This window comes from Netta rufina (assembly GCF_964035555.1).
Source record: "Netta rufina genome assembly, chromosome: 17".
NCBI classification, from domain to species: Eukaryota; Metazoa; Chordata; class Aves; order Anseriformes; family Anatidae; genus Netta; species Netta rufina.
In genome coordinates, this window is record NC_140141.1 from 7,419,199 (window position 1) to 7,441,560 (window position 22,362).

The window sequence follows — 22,362 nt, forward strand, 5'->3', positions numbered from 1 at the left end:
CCAAATTCAATTCAATCCTACCAGACAGAAAACATGTAAAGAGAAACAAGATGTTTAGAAGTTGTCTTAACAGAGGGAAAACATGATAAAAAAAAATTAACCCTCCTTATGGACTCATCATCTTTCTTTCCTTTCAGTACAACTGGCAGCTCTTTGACTTTGTGTTAAAGAAAATTGATTCTCATGTAAAAAGGGCAACTTCTGCGTGCACAACTGCAGTAAGAAGTAGTGGTTTTCTCTAACAACAAAGCACTGCCTAATTCTGCAGTAGGGCAGAGAACTGTATACTTAGTTAAACCTAAGTGCTAGTAGTTTAGTCCCCAAATAATTTTGCAATGTTTAATTTAAAAATCCTGCTCATTATTATTTTAAATGACTCCGCATAAAGCACATTTATTAATGTGAGGGGATATCTGATTTCACTAGGTCAGAAGAGGAAAGGAGGAACAAGGTAGTTGCCACATTTCTTGGTGTGAAACTTTCATCCAAGATCACCTCAGAAAGAACTACATCAGTAGACAGTCTGACTTGGAAGAGTAACGTTCACACAAAAGCCACAAATGCATGAAGATATCCCACTTGAGACACCGTGTGTTGGTTATGCAATGAAGCCTTTTGGATTGTTAGGGGAGGGGACTTTTAATAAGGTACCAATACCAATTTCTTACTGGCATTCAAAAGCATGTTTCTAATAAGCACATTCATCATGCAGCAAAGCGTAAGGAGGACTCACCGTGCAGCAGCTGATGCCGCAGGATTCCAGCTACACGACCAGCTCAGCCTGCTGCTGCGTGCCCATAGCAACAGGCTGGCAACAGCTCCCTTCCTTCCCTTCTCTCACAGATCGGAAGGCGGGGTTGGAATGGAGTAACTGAACTATACGCAGTTTGTTTTAGAACAAACTGGTCTTAGCGGCCATTCGGATTCCTCTGATCAGAGAGTGCTCCTTAGTAAACTCAACAGTCTCCTCATCCTAATAGCTTCATTTTCTTCTAAGGTAGTTGTATGTCTGCATACATGGAGCAGGACTAACCTAGCAGAGAAGGAACTGAAGGAGTGAGGAACTGTTACAGAGCTAATATTAAGCATAATAGCAATTATAAAGGAATTCCTAAGGGATTTTTTTCAGTATTTCAACTGGATTCCATCTACAGTTTTGAGTCAGGATGTACACACCACCAATGAGCCATCTGGAATTATATAAATGTCTTTCTAGTCATTAGTAATCTTGGTTCTTAACATACTAAACAATAAAAGCAAGAAGTAAGAAATATTACCACTCTTTTGTATTGCCTAAGTATTGTTAATCGACTCATTATTTTAGACTGCATTTAGTATGCTACACTGTAATTTAGGATGTTAAATAATTTTGCTGTTCGTTTCATCAGTATTTAAGCTTCCAGATTTTGGGAAAAAATAAAAGCTATCATATTCAAAAAAAAAAAAAAAATATTTTGATAATGCTGGAACAGGCTTGGGCGTCCTAACATCCAGGAAACAAGCCTCTCCTATTCATGCAGCACACTAAAAATTTTAAAGGTCAAATCAGTGTGGACAAGTAATTAAAAAAAAAACAACTGTGAAGTATACATAAAAAAAGAAAAAACACTCCTGTTGTTTTACAACCATAAACAAATAATTACGCTCAACAAAATTGCCAGTCCACTATTTAGAATTAATGTTTTATCATCTTTTGCAAGGAATTACTTTGGTAAGGGATCACTTCAGGCACTCATGTGATCTCAACCATACTGAAAACAAACAAAACAAAATACCAGACTTGTAGCTGATGAGTTATTCAGCAAAGAAGGTGGCATTACAGTATTTATTTTAACCATATATATATATAGCTCCAGCCATCATGCTACTTTTGACTCTATAAAACCAGACAGACCTAGATTCTTTTTATGATGTGCTCCTGCCCTTTTGGCAAGATTGAATGATTTCAAGAGAACGTTAATTTCTTAAAATAATAGTTCTTAAAATAAAAAGGAAAACCCTCCCAGCCAGTAAGAACATCACATTGTCACTTGCTTTCTCCATTTTCTCCTAGTTCTGGTTCAATACATCCTAGGCATGTAAAAATCCGTCATACATAGGATGACTCACTGTTTGTCTACTAGAGCTCTTTCACAAACTAAGCTACAAAAAAAAATAAAAAATCAATTCAACAGCCACAGTGAATCCAAAGTCCAGGAGGGACTAAGGTAATCAAACAGAAACATTTTAAAATTGAAAGGCCATTTTCACTTACTGATTGTATTTAATCTTTCTCTCATACATTGAATTACCAAACCAACAAGTTAACCACACCATTAGAGGAAAAAGACCAATGATTTAAGAAACACAAAAGTGCTGAAAATACTGACAATTATATGTACTATGATCCAAATTTTCTCTTCTTACACAGCTTGGTCACCTAGGAGCACTGGGAATATGCTGTCTCCATAGCATCATACCCCTTCTTACATCAATGCTGCAGGAACAGTATCAGCTGCAGATTCTGTGAATAGACAAATGATTTGAGAAAGCCTTCAGAAACTGTGTATAATATTAGTTAATGTCATGACCACTAAGATCAGTATACTAAGCTATGGTGAGGGACAAGCCAGGACTCACACCAAGAAGATGAGAACAGAGTTAAAGCAGGGGGACGCGAGAAGTCTTTGATTTTCCCCATCCCTCCTACATTGAGAAAAGTTCACATTCTTCTACTGAAATAGGTTGAACCTTTAAAAATATTTAGTTAGTAAAAGTCAAATCTAGTCTAGGAAAATAAACTCTACTTTAAATAATCTGCTCTAAAACGATACAGAAAAAAATGCATCCTTTCCTGAAGATACTTTAATTTAGTCATACTTTTTCTTCTATGGATTTTGTTCATCACCCAATGACAATCTATTCCTGTGTTTTCTTTTAATCCGGCTGATCTGATTGACTTTGGCTTTGTAAAATCTAGTTTAAGAACTTCGATTATGATAATTGTAACTCAAATATAATGAAAAATATGAGTAACTTCTCTATTTGCAGAGAAATAACCTTTCATAGCACAAGCTGTTCAGTTTATTGCTGATGTCAGGCCACACTGACAACACAGACCACCTCAAAAGCTCTGCTATAAACACTACGATGTGTGCTCCCTGTGTAGTGTCCTATGAACAATACTATTTCACTGAATCGTACTAAAAATTTGACTAAATAACGAATACAGTTATGTGAGCTTACCTAATTGCAATGGAAACCCTTGGTATGCAGTCTAGCTGTTTATAGTACCACACTGTAGAGACTAGGAAAAAAAAAGCTACCCAAAGCTACTACACTCCCCAGCCTCCTTACACCTCATGTCACTAGCCTACTATGTCACCGCCACTAACTTGATTGCCTCTTGTTCAACCTGATTGTTTTCCAGTTTTGTCAAGTGAAAATACTTTATAATCTGTGGACAGGGCACGAACCCCCCCCTCCCGGTTTTGCAGAGGACACGGGTGCGGAGGGACCCCAGAGCACGGCACCACGGCAGCTCCCGCCCCGTTCCCTCACGCTCTCCCGTCCCTCAGGGGCCTGCCGCGCTCCGCAGCAGCCCGCCGCGTCCCACGCTAGCAGAGACCCAGCTTCCTATTCACCAACTACGCTGTTGACGCCACTCATTCGCAACAGCTACCGTAAAACGCGTTATTTACGCTATAGACGCAAGGCCTGAAACGGGATAGAGAAAGGAGCGCTTGGCAGCGTAGCGTTTATTCACGGAGCAGGGCGTACGCAAACAGCCGGTTGCTGTGGCAACCGGAGCGCGGGCGCGAAAGGCGTTGGAAGGCGCTGAGGCAGCGGGGGGGGGGCGATGGGGGCCTTACATTGTGTGGTCTGGGACGGAGGGCCTTTCGTCATTTAGAATTTTGGCTTATTCTTAAGAGAGAGAAGCTGTTGTTAGGTAGGGTTGTGTTTTTTTTTTTTTTTTTTTTTTTCTTCACCGTGCAGCTGCTTTTTTTTTTTTTTGTAGCTGAGCAGTTTTCAGTATTCAAGGCGACGCGTTTCTGTCAGAGGCCCCGTTCCCTCACCGAGGAAGGCGGCAGTCGCCGGTCCTTTCAGACAGACGTTAACGAATTGCTTTTTTATTCTACGGTATTCAGTAGAAAAAAATCAACCTAAATAAGAAGATTCATCTGACGAACCATTCTAGCCTCTTTCATAGCTTTCTAACAACGAGCATGTACTAAAATTGCACTCTTAGGAGTCAGAACTGCATTCAGTCAGCCGTTGTTTTGGTTCGTTAGCTGTCCTGTCACCAGGTACAGTCACTTTGGAGTATTTTTAGTGATAAGGGGTATCTTTCCCAGGGAAATTAGGGATGGCGAGCACTCGTATCTCAGCGCAGCTTCCCCCAGATATAGACCCCACAAAAGCGCCTATTGCATTTGGAAGGAGGGCCCTTCCTAAACTGAACGAGGAGATCCAATCTCCCGAGCTGCTGACTCAGCAGCGGGCATTGATGGCACTCTGTGATTTGGTCCATGACCCAGAAAAAGTCTACCAGGCAATACAAATAGGTAAGTGGTCTGGTATCGGAAGCTTTGACATGGTGGTGATGGCTGAGGGGAGGGACACTTTACTCTTGTGCCCTATTTTTTTCCCTGCGATATCTTTGATGACAGAAAAAAACCATGAAAATTTTGGGGGTTTGATCTCTTACTTGTTTTACTTTAAAAGGTAGAGCATGTTATAATACCATCTAACAGCTATTTTAAGAGTATACTCACTTTAGAATTTATCAGATGCTCACTACAGGGTCTATTACTCCCCAAATACAAAAGTAGTGCAGAATCACTGAGCCTTTTTTCTTGTTGTCTTGCTAAATTTTATGATAGATCAAATAAAATAGAAAAAATATTCAGAAAGGGGAAAAAAGTTTTTAGTTATTGTGGAGCAGAGAAAAATTGGTACCCTTCCTCCTTTCCCCCACCCCCAGGTGGTTTGCAGCATTATTCAACACAAAATTAAGTCAATGGGAACTTTCTTCTATCCTCACTAGCTGTCAAATCGCCAGTTATTTGGGGGTAGTTATATACATTTTAATATTAAGATCATTGAGGATTGATGGCATGGCATTTTGACAGTAGGTCTTTAAGTTTCTGCTGTACTTGTAGTGCCACATTGAGAGTTTCACCTGCAGGACAACACGAAATTTCTGATTGCTTGCACTTAAATTATGAGGTAAAAACAAGTGTTGCTCTTTTAAACTAATGCTGAAGGTAAGAAATACTAAAATCAACTACTGTGTCTCAAAGGATTCGTGGAGAACCTGAAGAATTTGCTACTGCATCATGACAGTACTGTACGACAAAAAACAACAGAAATCTTCTGTATAATGGCAATGCATAATGTCGGCAGGTAGGTATAATACCAGAATTTACTGAATATTGCGGGATGCAATAAAGTTTCTGTAAGAAATAAAAACAGAATTTCTAAGTTTTTTGAAAGATAAGTGCAATGTAAATAAGAGTATTCAATTAACGTTATGCATCTAGTAAATATTTGAGATGTATCTTGCATAGTTAAATCTGTCTTCCAATGCTTGTAGGCAAGGGTTGATACAAAAGGGAGTAATACCTGCCCTCGCTGAGCTCATGGATGATCCAGTAGATATCTGTCGGAAGAACGCACACCAAGTTTTTGAAATGATGGCAAAGTTACATGAAGGTAGGGGATTAATCTGTAATTAATTATGTAAATCAGCAAAGGAGATAGGTAGGTGAATTTAAGTTTTTCTTTTCCAGATTTATTTTACCAGTCAATTGCACTGTGCATTCCACAGATTCTCTATTAATGTCTCTGAGCCCATGCTTGTAGGCAGTGTTTCTTAAATGTACTCTTTGATAATGCTTTTAGGTGGTAAATTAAATAAAAAAGACAAAAAAAATTGGGGATGATTCAGGGAACACTGAAGTTTGTATTTTCCAATATTTTATTCAAATACTGTTTGCCCTTCAGTACCAAAAGCTAGATAATACAGTTAAATGGCTTGAATTGGTAAGATAAAAAATATGATAAATATCACTTAACTTCAAGATGCCAAATTGAGCTAGTCATCCTATACTCCCTGCACAGCAGGAGACAAATCAGCATCTCCAGGGCCAAAAGATTTGACCTATCATAAGTGGTGAGCTTAAGATTACATAAATGGACATCAACAGAGCAGAATTCATTTCCAGTGCGATAAACAGAAGCTAGGTTGATTACATCAGGGTTAGGTGTCTTGTTTTTAAATGCTTCATGCATAGATAAAGAAATTTAAGCTGAGAGTGTATAACTCACCACAAGAATAGGCCATTGTACATGATTATTTTTACCACATACATAGCTTATAGTTTTCTAAATCTTTTGTACACTAGTGGAATTTATGCAGATTTGTTACTTTTATATCCAGATTCTACAGATTCTAAATCTTAGTCTCAAACCTTACTATTCTGGTTGATGGAAATGTTTGTAAATCAGTAGAAGTTACTAAGCATTCATCCATACAGGTTATTACTGCATAATTCAGTTGTAAGCCTTATTGTTCATTCCCTGTTGTCCTGAACTTTCTGTATAGCTCTAACCTTTAGACTACTAGATATCTAGCCACATCTAATGTAGGAGCTTACCACTTGTCTCCTTTTACTGGTGAAAATTTCAGATGTGTGCACAATGTAGAATTTAGAAGTTTCACTGTTTGGGAACTGCTGTACAAAAGATTTTTAGATACGAATTTGAGACAAAAATGCAAAGAACAGCTAACGTTCTATGTAAACACCTGCTCACCTTTAGGTTCTTGGACTTAATGGAAAAAGGTTACATTTTAAATGTCCTTTCCAATAAAGTTTAGTAGTTTTATGCTGCGTTTTTGAATGCACTCTGCTGATTTGAGCTGAACGTCTATGGGGTGCAAGCTGAAATTTTTATAGCTGGTAGTTGATACTCATTTTAGCAACAGCAAGGGATAAAGAATCATAAACTAATATTTGATCTTTAATCTGTTCTCTAAGTCCACTATTGCAAGTGTATACTAGCAATATTTAAATGCTTACTCTTAGATTTTCAAAAATCTTTTTTTCTTTAGACTAGTATTTCAATTTGAAGCTAGTAAAGTTAAAGACATTCAACACACATTGTAGCATATTTCTAAGTATTTCAATTGCAGCCACTTCAGAATTCAATCTGGACAGAGTGGGAAGACTTTTTTTTTAATCCTTTTAAGGATTTACTTTTAATATTTCAATGGAAGTTGAAGGTATTTTAAAGCTTACCTACTTTTATCTATTCTAAAATCTACTATACTTATTATTATATGGAACTATTCATTAAAGATGTCTCAGAATACATTTTTAGCTAATAATTTGATAGTTATCACTTGTCTGAAAGTTTTGGCAGCAATAACAATAACGAGTTTCAGTTCACACTCTGCTGGAATTTTTAAAAGGTAAGATAATGTAGCATTTCAGACATTAGTATTAATTTAAAGGTTGCAATATAATAGCAGAGTCCTGTTTGAAAATAATAGTGTTTTATGGGGAGACTGCCAGATCAAGCAATTTTTAAGAACAAGGGTTACATAGAAAGTATTTTATTAAAACCATCATTTCTGTTTAGAGATGTATTGTAGCAGTAAGCAATATTCGCTCGTGGTGGTGCCAAAACATAAAACATTGCTTATTAATAATTCTACAGAAATCAATATTTTGTCCAAAGTAGAGGATACATAATGGAGCACCATGCTGCTGCTTAGGGATCAAGAAAAGGTCTACTACCCTTGTTCCATCTGTATCCCTGCAGACATCTGAATATTTCTGCTTAGTTCAGGAGCCACTGACAGAAACTGTCATGGCTATAAAGCACCAGGTTGGTGATAAGGGGGAAAATAAAAGATAATACTGTACAAGGAGGGATCAGGTTGCCTCCTGGAGTGAAAGGATTATCAATCCTGGTGCACTGAGAACTCAGCAAAAGCTGAGAGCCAGCTGCAGCTCTCTCTCCCCTCAGGACATTGCCTTTGGTTGAATGCAAAGGATTCACAGCAGATGAGGTGAGCAGAAGCCTCTGCCACTAAAAGAGCAGCTTCCAAATCCAGTCCCAGTTTAGTACAAGTTGCTTATACAGTTCTGAAGGGCAGATCATTTTCAGTGAGCTTTCTCATGAGCTAAGGCTGATGGCTGTTTCCCTGTTTTGCCTTTCCCACTTCAGGTACTGGTGGCAGATAAGAAGCAGGTTTTTCAAATCAAGTGCTCAATAACACAAACCTGTATGAGGGAAGTAGCAAAGAGTAGTTAGTAGTATGAGGAGGAAAAAAAAGTATTTAACAAATTTTTGAATTAGTTATTTGGTAAGTTCTGTGCATCAGTGCCTTCATTAAAGCTTCCTTCTAACTGTAAGTAATGAGAGTTGTTACTCTATTAGAAAAAGGTATCTTTGTTTAGAATACATTTATTTTCCTTCATTAATCCTCAGCATTTAGCATAATCCTGATGTATTTGCAGTGCTCATGTACTGCATGTTTATGTGGGCCAATTTATCCCCTATATCCTCCCCACCCCCTTCTATTTATGAAGAAATTTAAAGTGGATGTAGAGGAACTATTTACATCTGTGACACAGGCAGAACTTTATCTTCTGATCCTGTACTCAAGTCTCTCACCAAATATGATACTGCTCACATTCTCTTTACACTTGAATTATTGCCTTTTTAGGTGAAATTCTCTTCCAAAGCTTAGTTTCTTCAGCTGTGAAATGATTGGAAGTTTTGACTATTTACTCTGTCAACTTCTGTGCTACTAAAAGCCTTCAAGACACATTCAGAATATAAGTCCTTGCCTAGATTAAGTTAGTCTTGCATAGCATTCTCCAGACCAAGTTCTTATACAATATACTTCGACATTTTTGGAGGGGAAAATAGGAAAAAAACCTGCACTTCTCAGCCTGTCAGCTACATACAGTCTGTAAAATGAGTGGTGTAGATGATAAGCTAGCATGTTGTGTTTGAAAGCATCTCTGATCAGTTACTCTCTACTGGAGATGTTGTTCTGAGGCATGTATTCTTGTTTAGCTAGAAAATATAGGATGTATGCATATGCCTGTATTTTGTACATTAAAAATGTACATGCCTGTGTTTAAGGGGTGGAATATAATTCCTTGAGCAGAATTTTTATTATGGGGTGAAATCACCTACAGATGGTTTCTTACACAAAAAACAGAAACGTGTTTAAATTGCTTCCTGTGCTATGAGGCAATTTGAGGAGTTATCAGGGAGAACAGCAAATATTTTCCGATAGGTAATAAGAGTCATTATTTCTTTATCTGTGCAATATGTCAAATGAATTGCCTCTGCCTGGTAATTCAGCCATCTTCAGCCAGTCTAGAAGCCATCTGGCTTCCTCTCTTTGTATTTACTTCTACACTCACATCTAGGAAGTCTTGTAGCAGCTGGAGGAAGTTAGCAACTAATAAAGCATTCCTCAGCTAAATTTCTGATGCTTCCTACAGCAGAGGAAATTTCCAGAGCCAAAAGTCAGTATGCTCCATAGTAGCTGAAAAGGAACATAAGCTGTACATGCATTTGGCATGGAGTAAATTTGTTTTGGTTTACTGGAAGGTGGTCAATGACTCCAGCTAGCTCTGTGCCAGGCCACCTGGTCTTTCTCCAGATAGGAGTAATTTAGGAAAATGTGGTTATTTTAAGTGAATCCACTTACAGACTACTTATGATTCCTAAATTTAAAAATGTATAGCAGCACCCTCCAATAACAGTGAAATTGTTAAACACCAAAGAATAGAGAAGTACACTAAGACTGGGAAAACACTGAGGGGTAGGGTAGTATTTCCCAAGGAAAGAACAACTTAATGGCAAGAAATAATGGACAGAAGAAAGACAAAAATAAGATACATGTATGTATTCAATAGAGGATGAAAGAAGCAGCAGAACCAGCAGCAGCAGAAAATGAAGAACACAGGCGATGAAAGGTTACTAGAAAAACTTTCACTCTTTGTAAAAACAGTTAGTTGAGATTTAGCATTATTGAGTGTTATGCAATGAGTGACCTGGGGAATAAAAAAACAAACAAACAACCAACTGTGGAAAAAAAAAAAAGTTATCTTTTGCTCGAGGTGTATTTAATAGTGGAAAAGTTTAATAATTCCTAGCTATGATCTTTTTGTTTTTAAGTGTACTTAACCCTTCCAGGCAGAGATTGAGGTGGGTTGGATGGTACAGTGGATTTTTAAAGCTTGTTGGAGCATCCATTTGGGAAGAGCCCAATAGATTAACACTTCTATTTTACTGACCCTCACTGTCTCCACGATTCCACCTTTGTAAAATTATAACCAACCAAGTCTGTGGATAAGGACTGTTTAAGGATACCTTTTTAACTTCGAAACCTGTTTTGTTGCATGGAATGCAAATGATAGAAGGACAGATGGCATTCATATTGCAGCAGATGGAACATCTCTTCTGTGAATGTCATCGTTGCCCAGGTGAAGTGAAATCCCAGCTGTATTAATACTTTTTTCAGGTGGCAGTGCACTGCATCACTGATAAACCTGAGAACTGAGGATATAGATGCAAATTTAATTGCATCATTTTTCTAGGTGAAAGACTGAGAGCCAAAGGATTTCATTTCAGCACCTGTTCAGTGTACAGACTTTTTATTTTTCAACCTTCCTATACCTCAATTTTTTCTTACATAATGGAAAAATATTTTTTTGTGTAAGACAGTTTAACATCTTGAATTCTTCAAATAGAAAACAGTAATCAACTCAGAACATCAAAATCAAAAACATCATAGGAATTAAATTATTAGAAAGTTAATAGCTAGCCATTGCTGTTCAGAGAACATGATTAAATGAATTGATTATTTAACTTATTTACTACTTTATTCATCCCCATTCCTATGTTTTTCTTAAACTAAATAGGAACATAACATGCACTGCTTCACTTTTTCTTTTCCCTCCCCAAATAATCTTCATTTAATGATAAATTAAGGACTGACTCTTTTTCTTTAGGAAACATCTTTAGTCCTTCGACAAAATATCCTAGGTTCTCAACTTCTGTTGTAGGTTGCCTGTGGTACTAATGTTGTAAGGACCTTCTCAACTGAATAAAGATTTTTATACAGAAAAGATCTCTTACCCTCCTCAAAGTTAACTACACTTCAGGTTTTGCTTTTCTTACTAAGCTTTCTTATCTTGAAGACATGCCCTAACAAAGGCCAGCATTTTTTTTGTTTTTTCTTTCATCACTCCAAAGCGACCACAGTACCGCACAAGCCAGAGGTGAAGGAGACATACCATTCCATAGTCCAAACATTGAGAAAAGGAAGTCCACACTCATTTTATACCTTTTTCACAATTATCTAATGATAGTATATTACACTATAGAAAGCAATTTATACTAGGAACACCACATGAGATCTCAAGTACTTTAACAGTAAACCAATATTAAGGGATTCTAGACTGGCTCTGTGGATTGTACTATCAATTATCATAATTAGCTTTTAGTAAACTCACCAAGTCGAGCAGCCTGACTACAAACACCACAAGCAGGTAATAGCACCTCCTCATTTCCACTAAGAGCTAAATATTCCCTGCCTGACATACCAAACCAAAAGGTTTGGTTTTATACCCCTGAGGTGCAGCCTCATTGGCTCATTTACTTCTGTCCTTCAGGTGTAACTGTTACCAGGGTATGCTTAAAGGAGCTGTATGACTTCAGTACAGGGATAAAATACCTCATTACAAAATTAGATGGATTTTTCCCATTACTGATTACATCTGGACTGAAGACTTTGCAAGTCTTAACCCATGACTTGAGACTCTGAGAACCTTTTTGGTTCCAGTTGCATTCTCTAGTAAGGTTGAAAATGATTACTGCTTGAACCACTGCCTTCAAGTGAATTGTAGTTCTCTTGGCAGTCACAGCTCACCACTAACATAATACTTCACGTCACTTAAAAAAACCCTACTTTGAATTTAGATATCCTCAAACAGTTGAAAAGGAGGATTCTTAAATACAACATGAGAAAGGTTAGGACTTTTTGTTGTGTTTTGTAGAAATGCTGAGAAACAAAGAAATGAAACTATCCAGGCACTGTAAAGTACTTTCAGCTGGTCTCAGAAACCATTAGTGGGGTGAAGGTTTTAAATCAAATTCTGTTTAAACTCCAGGGATATTATTTGCCTAGCACCTTTTAACAAGTGAAGTTAAGCGAATAAAACAAGAAGCCTCCTATAAGACTGATATGCTGTTTCTACAAGAGTTGCAAATTTTCTTACACCCAGACCTTTAAAGATTGCAGTTAGAGGATGTTCTTAAAGAACCTTGTTGATGGAGAATCTGAATTGATGGAGTTTTTAGGAGAACTTCGGAGAAAAACCATCAGTGACCTTATATAAGCACTTTAAAACGAAGTTTTTAAGGGCACAAAAAAAACTCCACACAAATACTTCTATGTTTTAAAGCCTATCTTTCAAAAGCATGTGCCAGATGGAAGTTCATATTGGTATTTGGAGACATACAGAGTTCAGTAATACAAAAATGTGGACTTACCATATTTTTCACTTTTTAAATAGAGGTTTAGGAGACCAACTTCATGGACTATTCAAAAATTTATATGCTTATACCTAGACTACTTCTAAGCCCAGAGATTGTGAAAATCATCAGTGCAAAGTGTGTGCTTGTGTAAGGTAATATATGGGTAAGCTTCAGAAGTTTCTTTCCTGTAGCTTCATCTTAATCTTGATCCATGGCTTCTCTCCTAAAATTGCTACTGTCTCCTGAAAGTATCCAACAAGAACAACATGCAGTCAGAATTTGTAAAGATACTAAATGGAAGACATCCCCTAAAACTTTCTGAGTTTCTCAGAATTGAAATTTGCTGAATGTTTGCGAATGAACTGAAGGAAACATTCTAGAGCAAATTAACAAAACTCAGCAGTCTGTCATAGAGGAATCAAAGGTTTGCAAATGTTATCCAATTAAGGAACAGCTGTATAATAACATTAAGTAATGAACACACTATAGACAAGTTTGGTATCGTTTGAATTATTTATTTTTTAAGTGGACAATTTAATTGTTGATGTTATTAACCATTTTGTTTTAAGTTTCTTGGAGCCCTTGGCTGAGATTTCTTGCACTAATCATAGTACATAGGGGGAACAAAAGTAGAAGGATATTTTCCAGTGTGCATGTGTGTCTGTGTCTCTGTGTACGTATGTGCTTTACAATTATCAAACATATATTTACACACCAACTTTACACTGAAGTCTTTAAGAAGTCTTTTCTATGGCAGGGGAAAGAATCAACTGACCAAAGACTTGGGTCTATATGATCCATTTGAGATTTTCCAGTATAGTCCCACAGAGCTTCTTATGCATTCAAACCTTTGCCAGAATGTTACTCCATCCAGTAGTGTTTCTTTATGAGATGAAACCTGGAGCTGAGGAATGCATCTCTTCAGTTTTCTTGACTTCACTAAACTGTAAATAATTTAAATTATTAAATTGAAATATCAAGACATTTAGTTATTGTTCATATCGCTCATCTTTAACCTTCTAATAATACATCACATTTTAAAATAATTAAAAACCCAACAGAAGAAGACTTTGGAGGCTATATACTACACCATATATAGTCACCATGGCTCCTGCTTCTTGGGAAATCTCTTACAATAGTACGATTCCCAGAAGTTATTTGGAGCAGTGGAACAGAATTGTCCGTTGGCAACTTTCACATTCAGCAGTCCAGACACTACAACAATAATTTAAAAAACTGCCTTGTGATTTGTTTTTATTATCTGTATTAAAAAAGGAACACTAACCTACTTCTTAAATATAGTTTGCTTTTTTTTTTTTTGTGAAACACCACAAGATTTGGCAAAAAAAGATGTAAAAGAAGACTGTTTCGATGTATAAAACTCCTTAGCAGTAGAAGAAACACTGACCTTAATTTGGCCTATTCATAGATTCATTTCTTGTAGTTTTGCTGCATATTTTGAAGCCTTAAAGAGCAGAAAGGGCTGATAGTCAGTTTGGAAATCACAGAACAGTTGCACACCAACAATTCCTTTAACAGGCAAGGTGTCCATGATAAAGTAAAGCAGAAGTGTGTACATAGTATATGCTGTGAGTCATGTGCATACATGATGTACGTGTGTTTAGTTTGGCTGTATACCAGCACTGTGGGTGCATGCCCATTCTCTACAACTTTTAAGTAGTATTTTGCTTAAACACTCCTGTTTGTAGCTTCTGATTTGAACTAGTTTTTCTCCCCAACACAACCATTCTGATCCACACCATGCAAATGAGTTCATCTGTCACTCACCAGCTTTATATCTTCACGTCAGTAAAATTTTAGGACAACTGGATGAAGAATTATTTCTTACACAGAACATGATAACACTCCCACTGTAGGAAATGGAATGAAACAAATGGAATAAAAGTGCAGTGACTGTGGTGAAAACATCTCCACAGAGTTAGGCCTCAATCTCTTTTTTTCTTTTTGTTTGGATTTTTGTGTGTGTGTGTGTGGTTTATTTTTCATTTGGGGGGGATTTGTTTGTTTGTTTGTTTGTTTGTTTGTTTTGTGTACGTGTGATTTTTAGAGAGGAGACTCTCACTCTCCAAAACATATATTTGTGAAAAATAATGTAACAGGCTAAGGGGGCATAAGAGGAACTGTGTACATACATCAGATTTCCCCTTTTTTCTCCTTGGGCTACTAAGCATTGCCCCATTTTTCCCACTAGAAGTGGAAGTGGTTAGCCTCTTTTTTAATCGCTTCGGTAAAACAGATTAAGCCCAAGGATTCTTAGCAGAGGCCAATGTATTTGAGATTGTTCTGAATGATGACATCTGTCACTGCATCAAAGACAAATTGGATGTTACTGGTATCAGTGGCGCAGGTGAAGTGTGAGTAGATCTCCTTGGTCTCCTTGTTACGATTCAAGTCCTCAAACTGGCGCTGGATGTAGACTGCTGCCTCCTCGTAAGTGTTTTGGCCTTTATATTCAGGAAAGCAGACTGTTAAGGGGATACGCCGGATTTTTTCTGCCAGCAGATCTTTCTTGTTCAAAAAAAGGATGAGGGAAGTGTTGATAAACCAATTGTTGTTGCAGATGGAATCAAAGAGACGCAAACTTTCTGCCATTCGACTCTGTAGGAGAGAAAACAAGGTCAATAATAGTCTTTTAGCATAACTGTGGAGAGCACATGGAGTACATTATTATGCCTGCTAATGTGCAAAATCTGCTTATAGAAAGAACTTTGTTCTGTTTGGTGACTGTCCATCTTACCTGAGTGTGAAATTTCAGGAACCTTAATTCATGTATTTTGTTACAATACATTTCACAAGAGACTGACTCTTATTTATTTATTTATTTATTTTAATAAATTACAACTATGAGGGCAAGTCTAACACTAAACATTTTGAAACAGCAAGTGTAACTTGGGAAAAGATGGTTGAGTTCAAAATCAGGTTAGCAATATAAACTTTTTTTTTTTTTTAAATAAAAGGGATAATTGATTTCTAAGGTTTTCACACTACTGCAAGATTCTGTGGTTGAAGTTTTAAAGACTAAAATACTATAGCACAATTATAACACTACATCATTACATGTGTGGATTAGCACACTGTACACACTCCAACGTTTTCCTGGTCTCACTTCTCCCCATTGTATAATAGTAGACTTGGAAAGGTACACGAGAAAAGGAACCACATTCTAGTGTGTTGAGGAAACTTGTATGTTGTATAATTAAAGGTAAAAGCTGAAGTGGGCCGGACGTGTTTAACATCTCTCTGCTGCCCTGAACAAGCATTTCTATTGATGACCAAATGTAGAATGACCAACACAGTTGCATATTTGGAAGTAGCAATTCAATGCTGCTCTAAACCGAAAGCAGAAATTGCTGGAAATCATCGGCCGTTTTGATACTTCCTGAGCGCTGCTCCTGCCAGTACTGCTGGTGCAGGTGGAGCTGTCCATGGTACCCTGTGCTCTCGGAAGGCTTAGGTTACTGGGAACAGAACGTTTTGAAAAGAATTTGAGCTGAATAAAATAAAGATTGTTGTATTGTCAAAAGTAAATACAGAAATATCTCAATCAAGCATTTTTGCTAAAGGTCGATGTTTTCCAGCGTGTTCCAATACTTAGTCAGATATTTGTCTACATGAAACATTTCTAAGGCATGCACTCATATTTTCTCTCTGAAGGAAAGCTATTACAATTAAACAATAAGATTTCATTCCAATCTTTTTCAATATCCAGCAATAGTTTTTCTTAATAAAACTATACACTGGAATAAGTGGTCCTTTATTCTCTCCCAGTTCAGCTTTGTTCCTGTACTGCTGAAAGTAGGAAAAGGCTGTATTCATGAAAGGGCTTAAAATATATATATATGTATTTTTTTTTCTGTACAGCAAATGCATTAGGAAAATAGTATAGAAACAAATATACACAAAACAACGTATTTTAGTAAATCACTCACACTGTCCTGGTTACAAATCAGAATAACCTCTTCTGCCTAGCAATAACATTTGATCACATTAAAGAATATCCTTCTGGAGTTTATTATTGTTCCACAAAAACAAAATATGAAGACTAAGTAAAATAACCATTGTATATTTCTTGGGGATTAGCATATCTAAAACGACTAAATGACTTGACAGAACAATTCCCTTTACCCTTTACAGTGCTTCAGCCTGAATCATAAATGAAAATGGTTTCCATGGGTAGGTCGTTACACTGTTACGTGGAAGCTTATTCCTTTTTCTGTGACATTTCCATAAAAACAGAAGACTTGAATAAAAAAATTATAGTAATTACTTTTGCTTTTCTCAGTTACACTCATTTTTATATTAAAGAAATGTGTAATTAATGTTTATTTGATACACTTCCAAACAAGCTTAAAATTCTCTCTTAAGCCCATTATAAAGGGCTTAAATAGCTTAAGGACACACAAGTTTGTCCAAAAACAAAACAAACTGAGAGGGCATCGTAGGTACAGCAAAGGCAAAGGGTCTTCATTTTGATAACTTAGTTATCCTTGTGAATTAAAGTCTGGGAGGGAGAGGCAGTTTAGCTTTTATGCTAGCCTTAGATTTTCCCTGAGAGACTACAGCTCAGATGTAACACCATGAATATTAAGCTAGTATATTTTTGTTGTGTTTACAGGCCTCACAGATTTATATTCATGGCAATTCAAGCAATGCAACAGTGACCAGGCTATATGTTTCACATTTGGGGATTTGATTGTGATTAGATATGTTATCTTTTTTCCTTTTTCTAATAAACACGTGCATTTAAGAATAAATTGCTACAGTAAGTATGATAAAGAACTGTAATAGTGCAATAAGGTACAATTTAAGAAACTATTACAGAAATTATATAGATTCTGAAGGTATTACAGGTTCTGAGATGTAGATAATAGGCTGAAAATTTGCATTCTTTCAGTAACATGTGTTTAATTTCTTCTTTTTGTTTAACTAGAATTGTTGATCTGTTTGCCAGTTATTCACTTCTTGAAAGTTTAGGTCAACTAATTTTTCAGCTTGATGATATGCTGTTAGTTATTTTAAACTCCATGGGCCATTTTCATATCAGTTACCAAAGTGTGAGTTATACATTTTCAACATTCCCTTCTTAAAAATAAAAATATCAAAATAAATTTTAAAAAGCTATAAACATCTATGAATTTACTGACTTCAGAGGAGTCATCAGAGGAAGAGCAACTGTCTGCTTTCAAACTTTTTATATAGGGATATGCTTTGCCATCTGAAAGTAGGAGCAGATGATTTTATATTTCTTATTTAAGTGGGAGAAAAATAATACTGCAAATGTTTAGTAACAATCCTAGAAATTACTGAAACCTGATTTCCCAGTTTTTCCACAAGGCATAATGAATCAGTTTATACAGAACTTATATTTTTCAAAGAAGTGCAGTTTCTTGAAAACAAACAAAAAGCCTGGAATCAACTCAAGCCTAACAGTTTTACTGTGGTCAAAAGTATTTTGGATTGGCAGAAACAGAGCACTGTAGGGTTCTTCAAAGGATCATGTATAGCATGTTATTCCTAACATTTTTTTATTATTCTTTAGTCTTTTTCTCAGACCCTCTCCATTCCTATCTGCTGACTGATCTTTCAACAAACAAAATACATTAATCAAAAGCTACTAATAGGTAGACACAGAAAATTTTCTTAGAATCACATAGATTTTTAGCTGAATTCCTCAAAGCACAGAAGCAGTATTAACTTAAGACTGATCAACTGGTGAACCACAGACACATTTCAGTCTGTGGAATGTTTTAGTGTCCGGTTTTCAAGCCCTTCTCACGCATCTGTCATGGACATGGTCTGTCATACATGCCCAGATCTTGGCATTAATTTTGGAAACTGTTGCCAGATCAATCTCATTCCACAGGAAGTAACTTGTTTTCAGAAATCCCTCTTGTAACAAACAACAGAAGAAAAATTAATTTGACTTCTTGCATTTATCCCTGATATAAAATACAAGCATTCTCCCCAACTGAAATAGAAAACTATTTGCTTTTTGATGGACTTCTATGCTCAGTATTCTTTTATGACACTGATGCAAAGAACATAATTTTTACAGAAGTTCACAACACTACTTGCATTCATCTATCTTTGTATTTATTGTATTTCCTGCAAATAAGAAGACTGAATTGGGCAGGCTAGAAAACAGCTATGCATTTTATCACTCTTTTATATAAACACATTATGTCAGCTATATTAGTCAAATACATTTAGAGAATCAACATGGTTTCTTTTTTATACTTTACTAACAGAAACCAGTGAAAATAAGGAATCAGAGCCAATACACAGAATTATTTGCAGATTTGTATTGCGCATAACGTAATGTATTCCTCCTACCAAATAAATGTGCCATAGCATACAGTGGCTGTGTTCCGCACTGTGCCAACAGATACAATACTTTGAATGTTTGCAAAGTTTGGATACTGGTTTTAAAACCTCTGTAACACTTCACTAAATTCTACCATTCCCACCTGTTCTTCTGCAATAATTGACTCTTTTGTTCTCTTCTAATGTCGATCTATGATTTACTGTTTAACCGGTATGAGCTGCCCATTCCCCCATTCCATACAGATTATTCTCCAGGTATTACATTTCGTTGTATATTCAATATGTTTTGTTTCTAAGGGAAGACAGGCTTTGTGATTAAAAAAAAAAAAAAAAAGTTTATTTTGTTTACAAGATTATTAGCAAATATATGTGTGTTCCATTTGTCTGTCTTGTGCTTGGGGGGATGAAAACAATCTAGTCTCCATGTATTTTCGTTGTTGTCTGACTGGGAAGTATTGTGGCCATCATTTCTGTTCAGAAATTTGGAGGTGAGAGGCAGATTTTGGCTTTTAATAGAAGAAAGAGTATGTTTGCCTGAAAAGAGAAATGACCAATTAAAAACGTATAGTTGCTGAAACACGAGTAGACTGTTTTATCTAAGCTTTACATGTTATCTCTTTCTTATACTTTGCTCATTTTATTTCTGTTACTATTCCTTGTCATTTGCTGTGGATCAACTTGGTCAGAACCACTTCCTCTATTCTCCAAGTTCCGTGAAGACATTGATTTAGTGATTTTAATGAATAATTCTGTGTTTATAGATGAAACCAAGGACTTTTGTCAGTTTCTGGTTATTTTAAAAGCCCCAGGAACACACGGGGCATCCTATGATGGCTGACACTGCCACAGCAACAGAGTGTAGCCATGTCAAAGCCTAGATCACAAGCCTTTGAAGACGTACAGAAATGTAAGCAAAATTATACAATTTCTACATTTTCTGTTTGCTTCTTCTTTTGTAAAGGTGGGATCATCTGACACTTGAATCTACTTTATATACAGACAGATCTATAGATGTAAAAATGTAACTTAAAAAATCTGTTTGAGGGTTTGTGCTTTACTTTCCACCATGCAAATCATGACACAACACGTAATCCACAAAAACATCACAGCTCTATTTCCAAATAATCATGTTGTTTTTTTTCACTTTCCTGAATCTGTATGTGATAAAACCTTACAAGAATTTTTTAGCTCACTTGAAATGCTTTTGCTACTAATTGCCTGGGGAAAAAAATGTTTTAGAGCTAATGTAGGTTTTTGGCAATCTCTCAGAACATTCATGCCAGCAGGATATTACATTTTAAGAGGTTTGTGTTTATTACTTTATTTTGTAGTGAATCATAATACTTAAACTTTACCACCAAGTCTTCTGTTGGAGTTCAAGGACAAAATTAGAATTAAAACTCTTCCATGAATTGTAAAGTGTAACAAATGCTTGCAAGGGCACTGACAGGTTTAAGCTACTGTAAACCTGATGATCTTTTGATCACGTAATAGCGATGTCATTAGAAAAAAGAGCAGTATATGTTAGAATGTGTTAAAGAATGTGTATATGCATAAGAAGAGAGAAGCTGAATTTATAGACGTTTCGCTTTATCTCCTGTGAAATTTTTTGCATAGACTTATCTGAGCTATAAAATCTTGTTAATAAAGGTAAGAGTGCATCAATATTAGCCAGAATGCATTAGTAAGAGAGGTGAAAAGAAAGGAAAATTCTGGTTGCTGAAAAGACAACAAAACATGAAAGTGGTAATAACCACTTCCGGCCTTGCACATTCAACCTTAATTTGCACATGGATTTTGCAGAGCCGGACATTGTAATTATTAAAGGTGAGAATTTTTTCACAACTCGCATACAAAAATATTTTAACTATAGATTAAACGCTGAGTGTTCTTACTGTTCTTCAGTTTGTCCCCTCTCTGCATAAAATACTCATGCCCTCATGCCCTTGTCCCTGGTAGAGTAACTATCTCACCAGTGAGGTGAATGCTTACTTTTATCTCTCTTCTTGGAGACTACATTCCAAAGCATATCATCCACTCTACTCCCTTTTTCTGATTTGCGAAATGCTTGCTTAGTAGCATCAGTATGTACAATTCCAGAAAATTCATACCAGAATTTCTGTTTGAAGAGTATGCAATGTAAATTAAGCAGACCACAAAGGCAGACATAGAACTAGATATGGAAATGATTTCAGGGAACTAGATGTTTCAGAGAGAGGGAATGATGTAAACAAATACAGTTCAAAAGATGGAAAGGATAAAGAGGGAGCTACAAAGAACTGGACCAGAGATAAGGACAGATGTAAGGATATTAGATAATTTGTAAAGACCTACAAAATTATTTTGCAAATTTTGATAGCTAGTGGGTACACATAAAGAGATTCTAGCAACAAAGACGGGGTGTCTCAATCGGAGTTTTGGAAAAGAAAAATATTTTCTTGTTGAAATTTGACTTTTTAGGGTGTTAGGAAGCTGCTTATAAATAAGAGAAACCAGAAGGAGAGAAGAGTTGAAACGTAACTAAGAAAACATTGAGGATTACTCAGATACAAGTTGATCAAAAATGCATCCCTACAGTGAGGAGCAGTGTAGGGAAGCTTAAAACGAGATTTCACATACATTTGCTGTAGCAGTAGTAGGAGTTCAAATAATCCTACCCCACCAGCCTATTTTTCTGTGTATGCTGCTCTGTTTTGCATAATTCCTGGCAGAGCCACTGAGGGAGTCCGCTCATGCAATTTACTGGAACAAAGAAAAGTCCAACAACAACAAAAAATATATATAACAGTTACACTCTCTTTAATCCACAGCTTTTGCAAGAAAAAAGCACCTAGCAGTCTATCTTGTTCCCAACAGCCTTTAGAAAAATAGTCTTGCACATACCTTTGTTACACTAAGCTGATATCCTGTCCAAATGACTAAAATGTCTCATCAAAATGGAAACTACCCTGTGTCAGCAGAGCCTTTGTCAGAATTTAGCTGTGTGTACTCAAGGTCAGCTCTGCCACAGGGCAGCTTTGTAACCTTCGAAAAGAACTGTAAGACTTGTTGGAAGCCTTCACTTTTATCCTGCAGCTACTTTGAAGCTGAAGCACTCAACCTTGGTCTTTGCCTGAGTTATGTTGCTGCTGTGTCTATACCTGACTGTGTCCCTCACTGATTCCCACGTGACTTTCTGGCTTGATTCCAGACCTGCCTCATTGCTTTGGAGTTATCTAGCAATCTGGACTGTTGGATGAATCTGATACTTCTGATGGACCTGCTCTGCTCCTCTTTGGGTACTGGGAGATTGCATTGTTCGTCAGAGGTTACTGCCTGCCTTCCTGTCACCCTTGGCTCATCTTCCCTATTCGAGGAGCTCATTCTTGCTGCTTCTTTAGACCCTTCTATGCTTCAGATTTTGTTTAACATCCTGTCTAAGGAAGAAGAATGCTTATTAGAGCTGGCTACACAATATTAAGACTA

The 22,362-nt window shown here is 36.6% G+C and overlaps 2 protein-coding genes across 2 annotated transcripts in view; one reads left to right on the forward strand and one right to left on the reverse strand.

Moving 5' to 3' along the window:
• Window positions 1-4,345: 4,345 nt before the first annotated feature.
• Window positions 4,346-22,362, forward strand: part of RSPH14 (radial spoke head 14 homolog) — a gene marked incomplete at both ends in the record, with an annotated part of 91,324 nt that continues 73,307 nt past the window's right edge. The window contains 3 exons of the mRNA XM_084297019.1: window positions 4,346-4,544; window positions 5,283-5,385; window positions 5,576-5,694. Coding sequence (XP_084153145.1) covers window positions 4,346-4,544; window positions 5,283-5,385; window positions 5,576-5,694 — 421 coding nt within the window. The remainder of the gene's footprint in view (window positions 4,545-5,282; window positions 5,386-5,575; window positions 5,695-22,362) is intronic.
• GNAZ (G protein subunit alpha z) overlaps window positions 14,827-22,362 on the reverse strand; it is a gene marked incomplete at both ends in the record, with an annotated part of 41,392 nt that continues 33,856 nt past the window's right edge. The window contains one exon of the mRNA XM_084297018.1: window positions 14,827-15,171. Coding sequence (XP_084153144.1) covers window positions 14,827-15,171 — 345 coding nt within the window. The remainder of the gene's footprint in view (window positions 15,172-22,362) is intronic.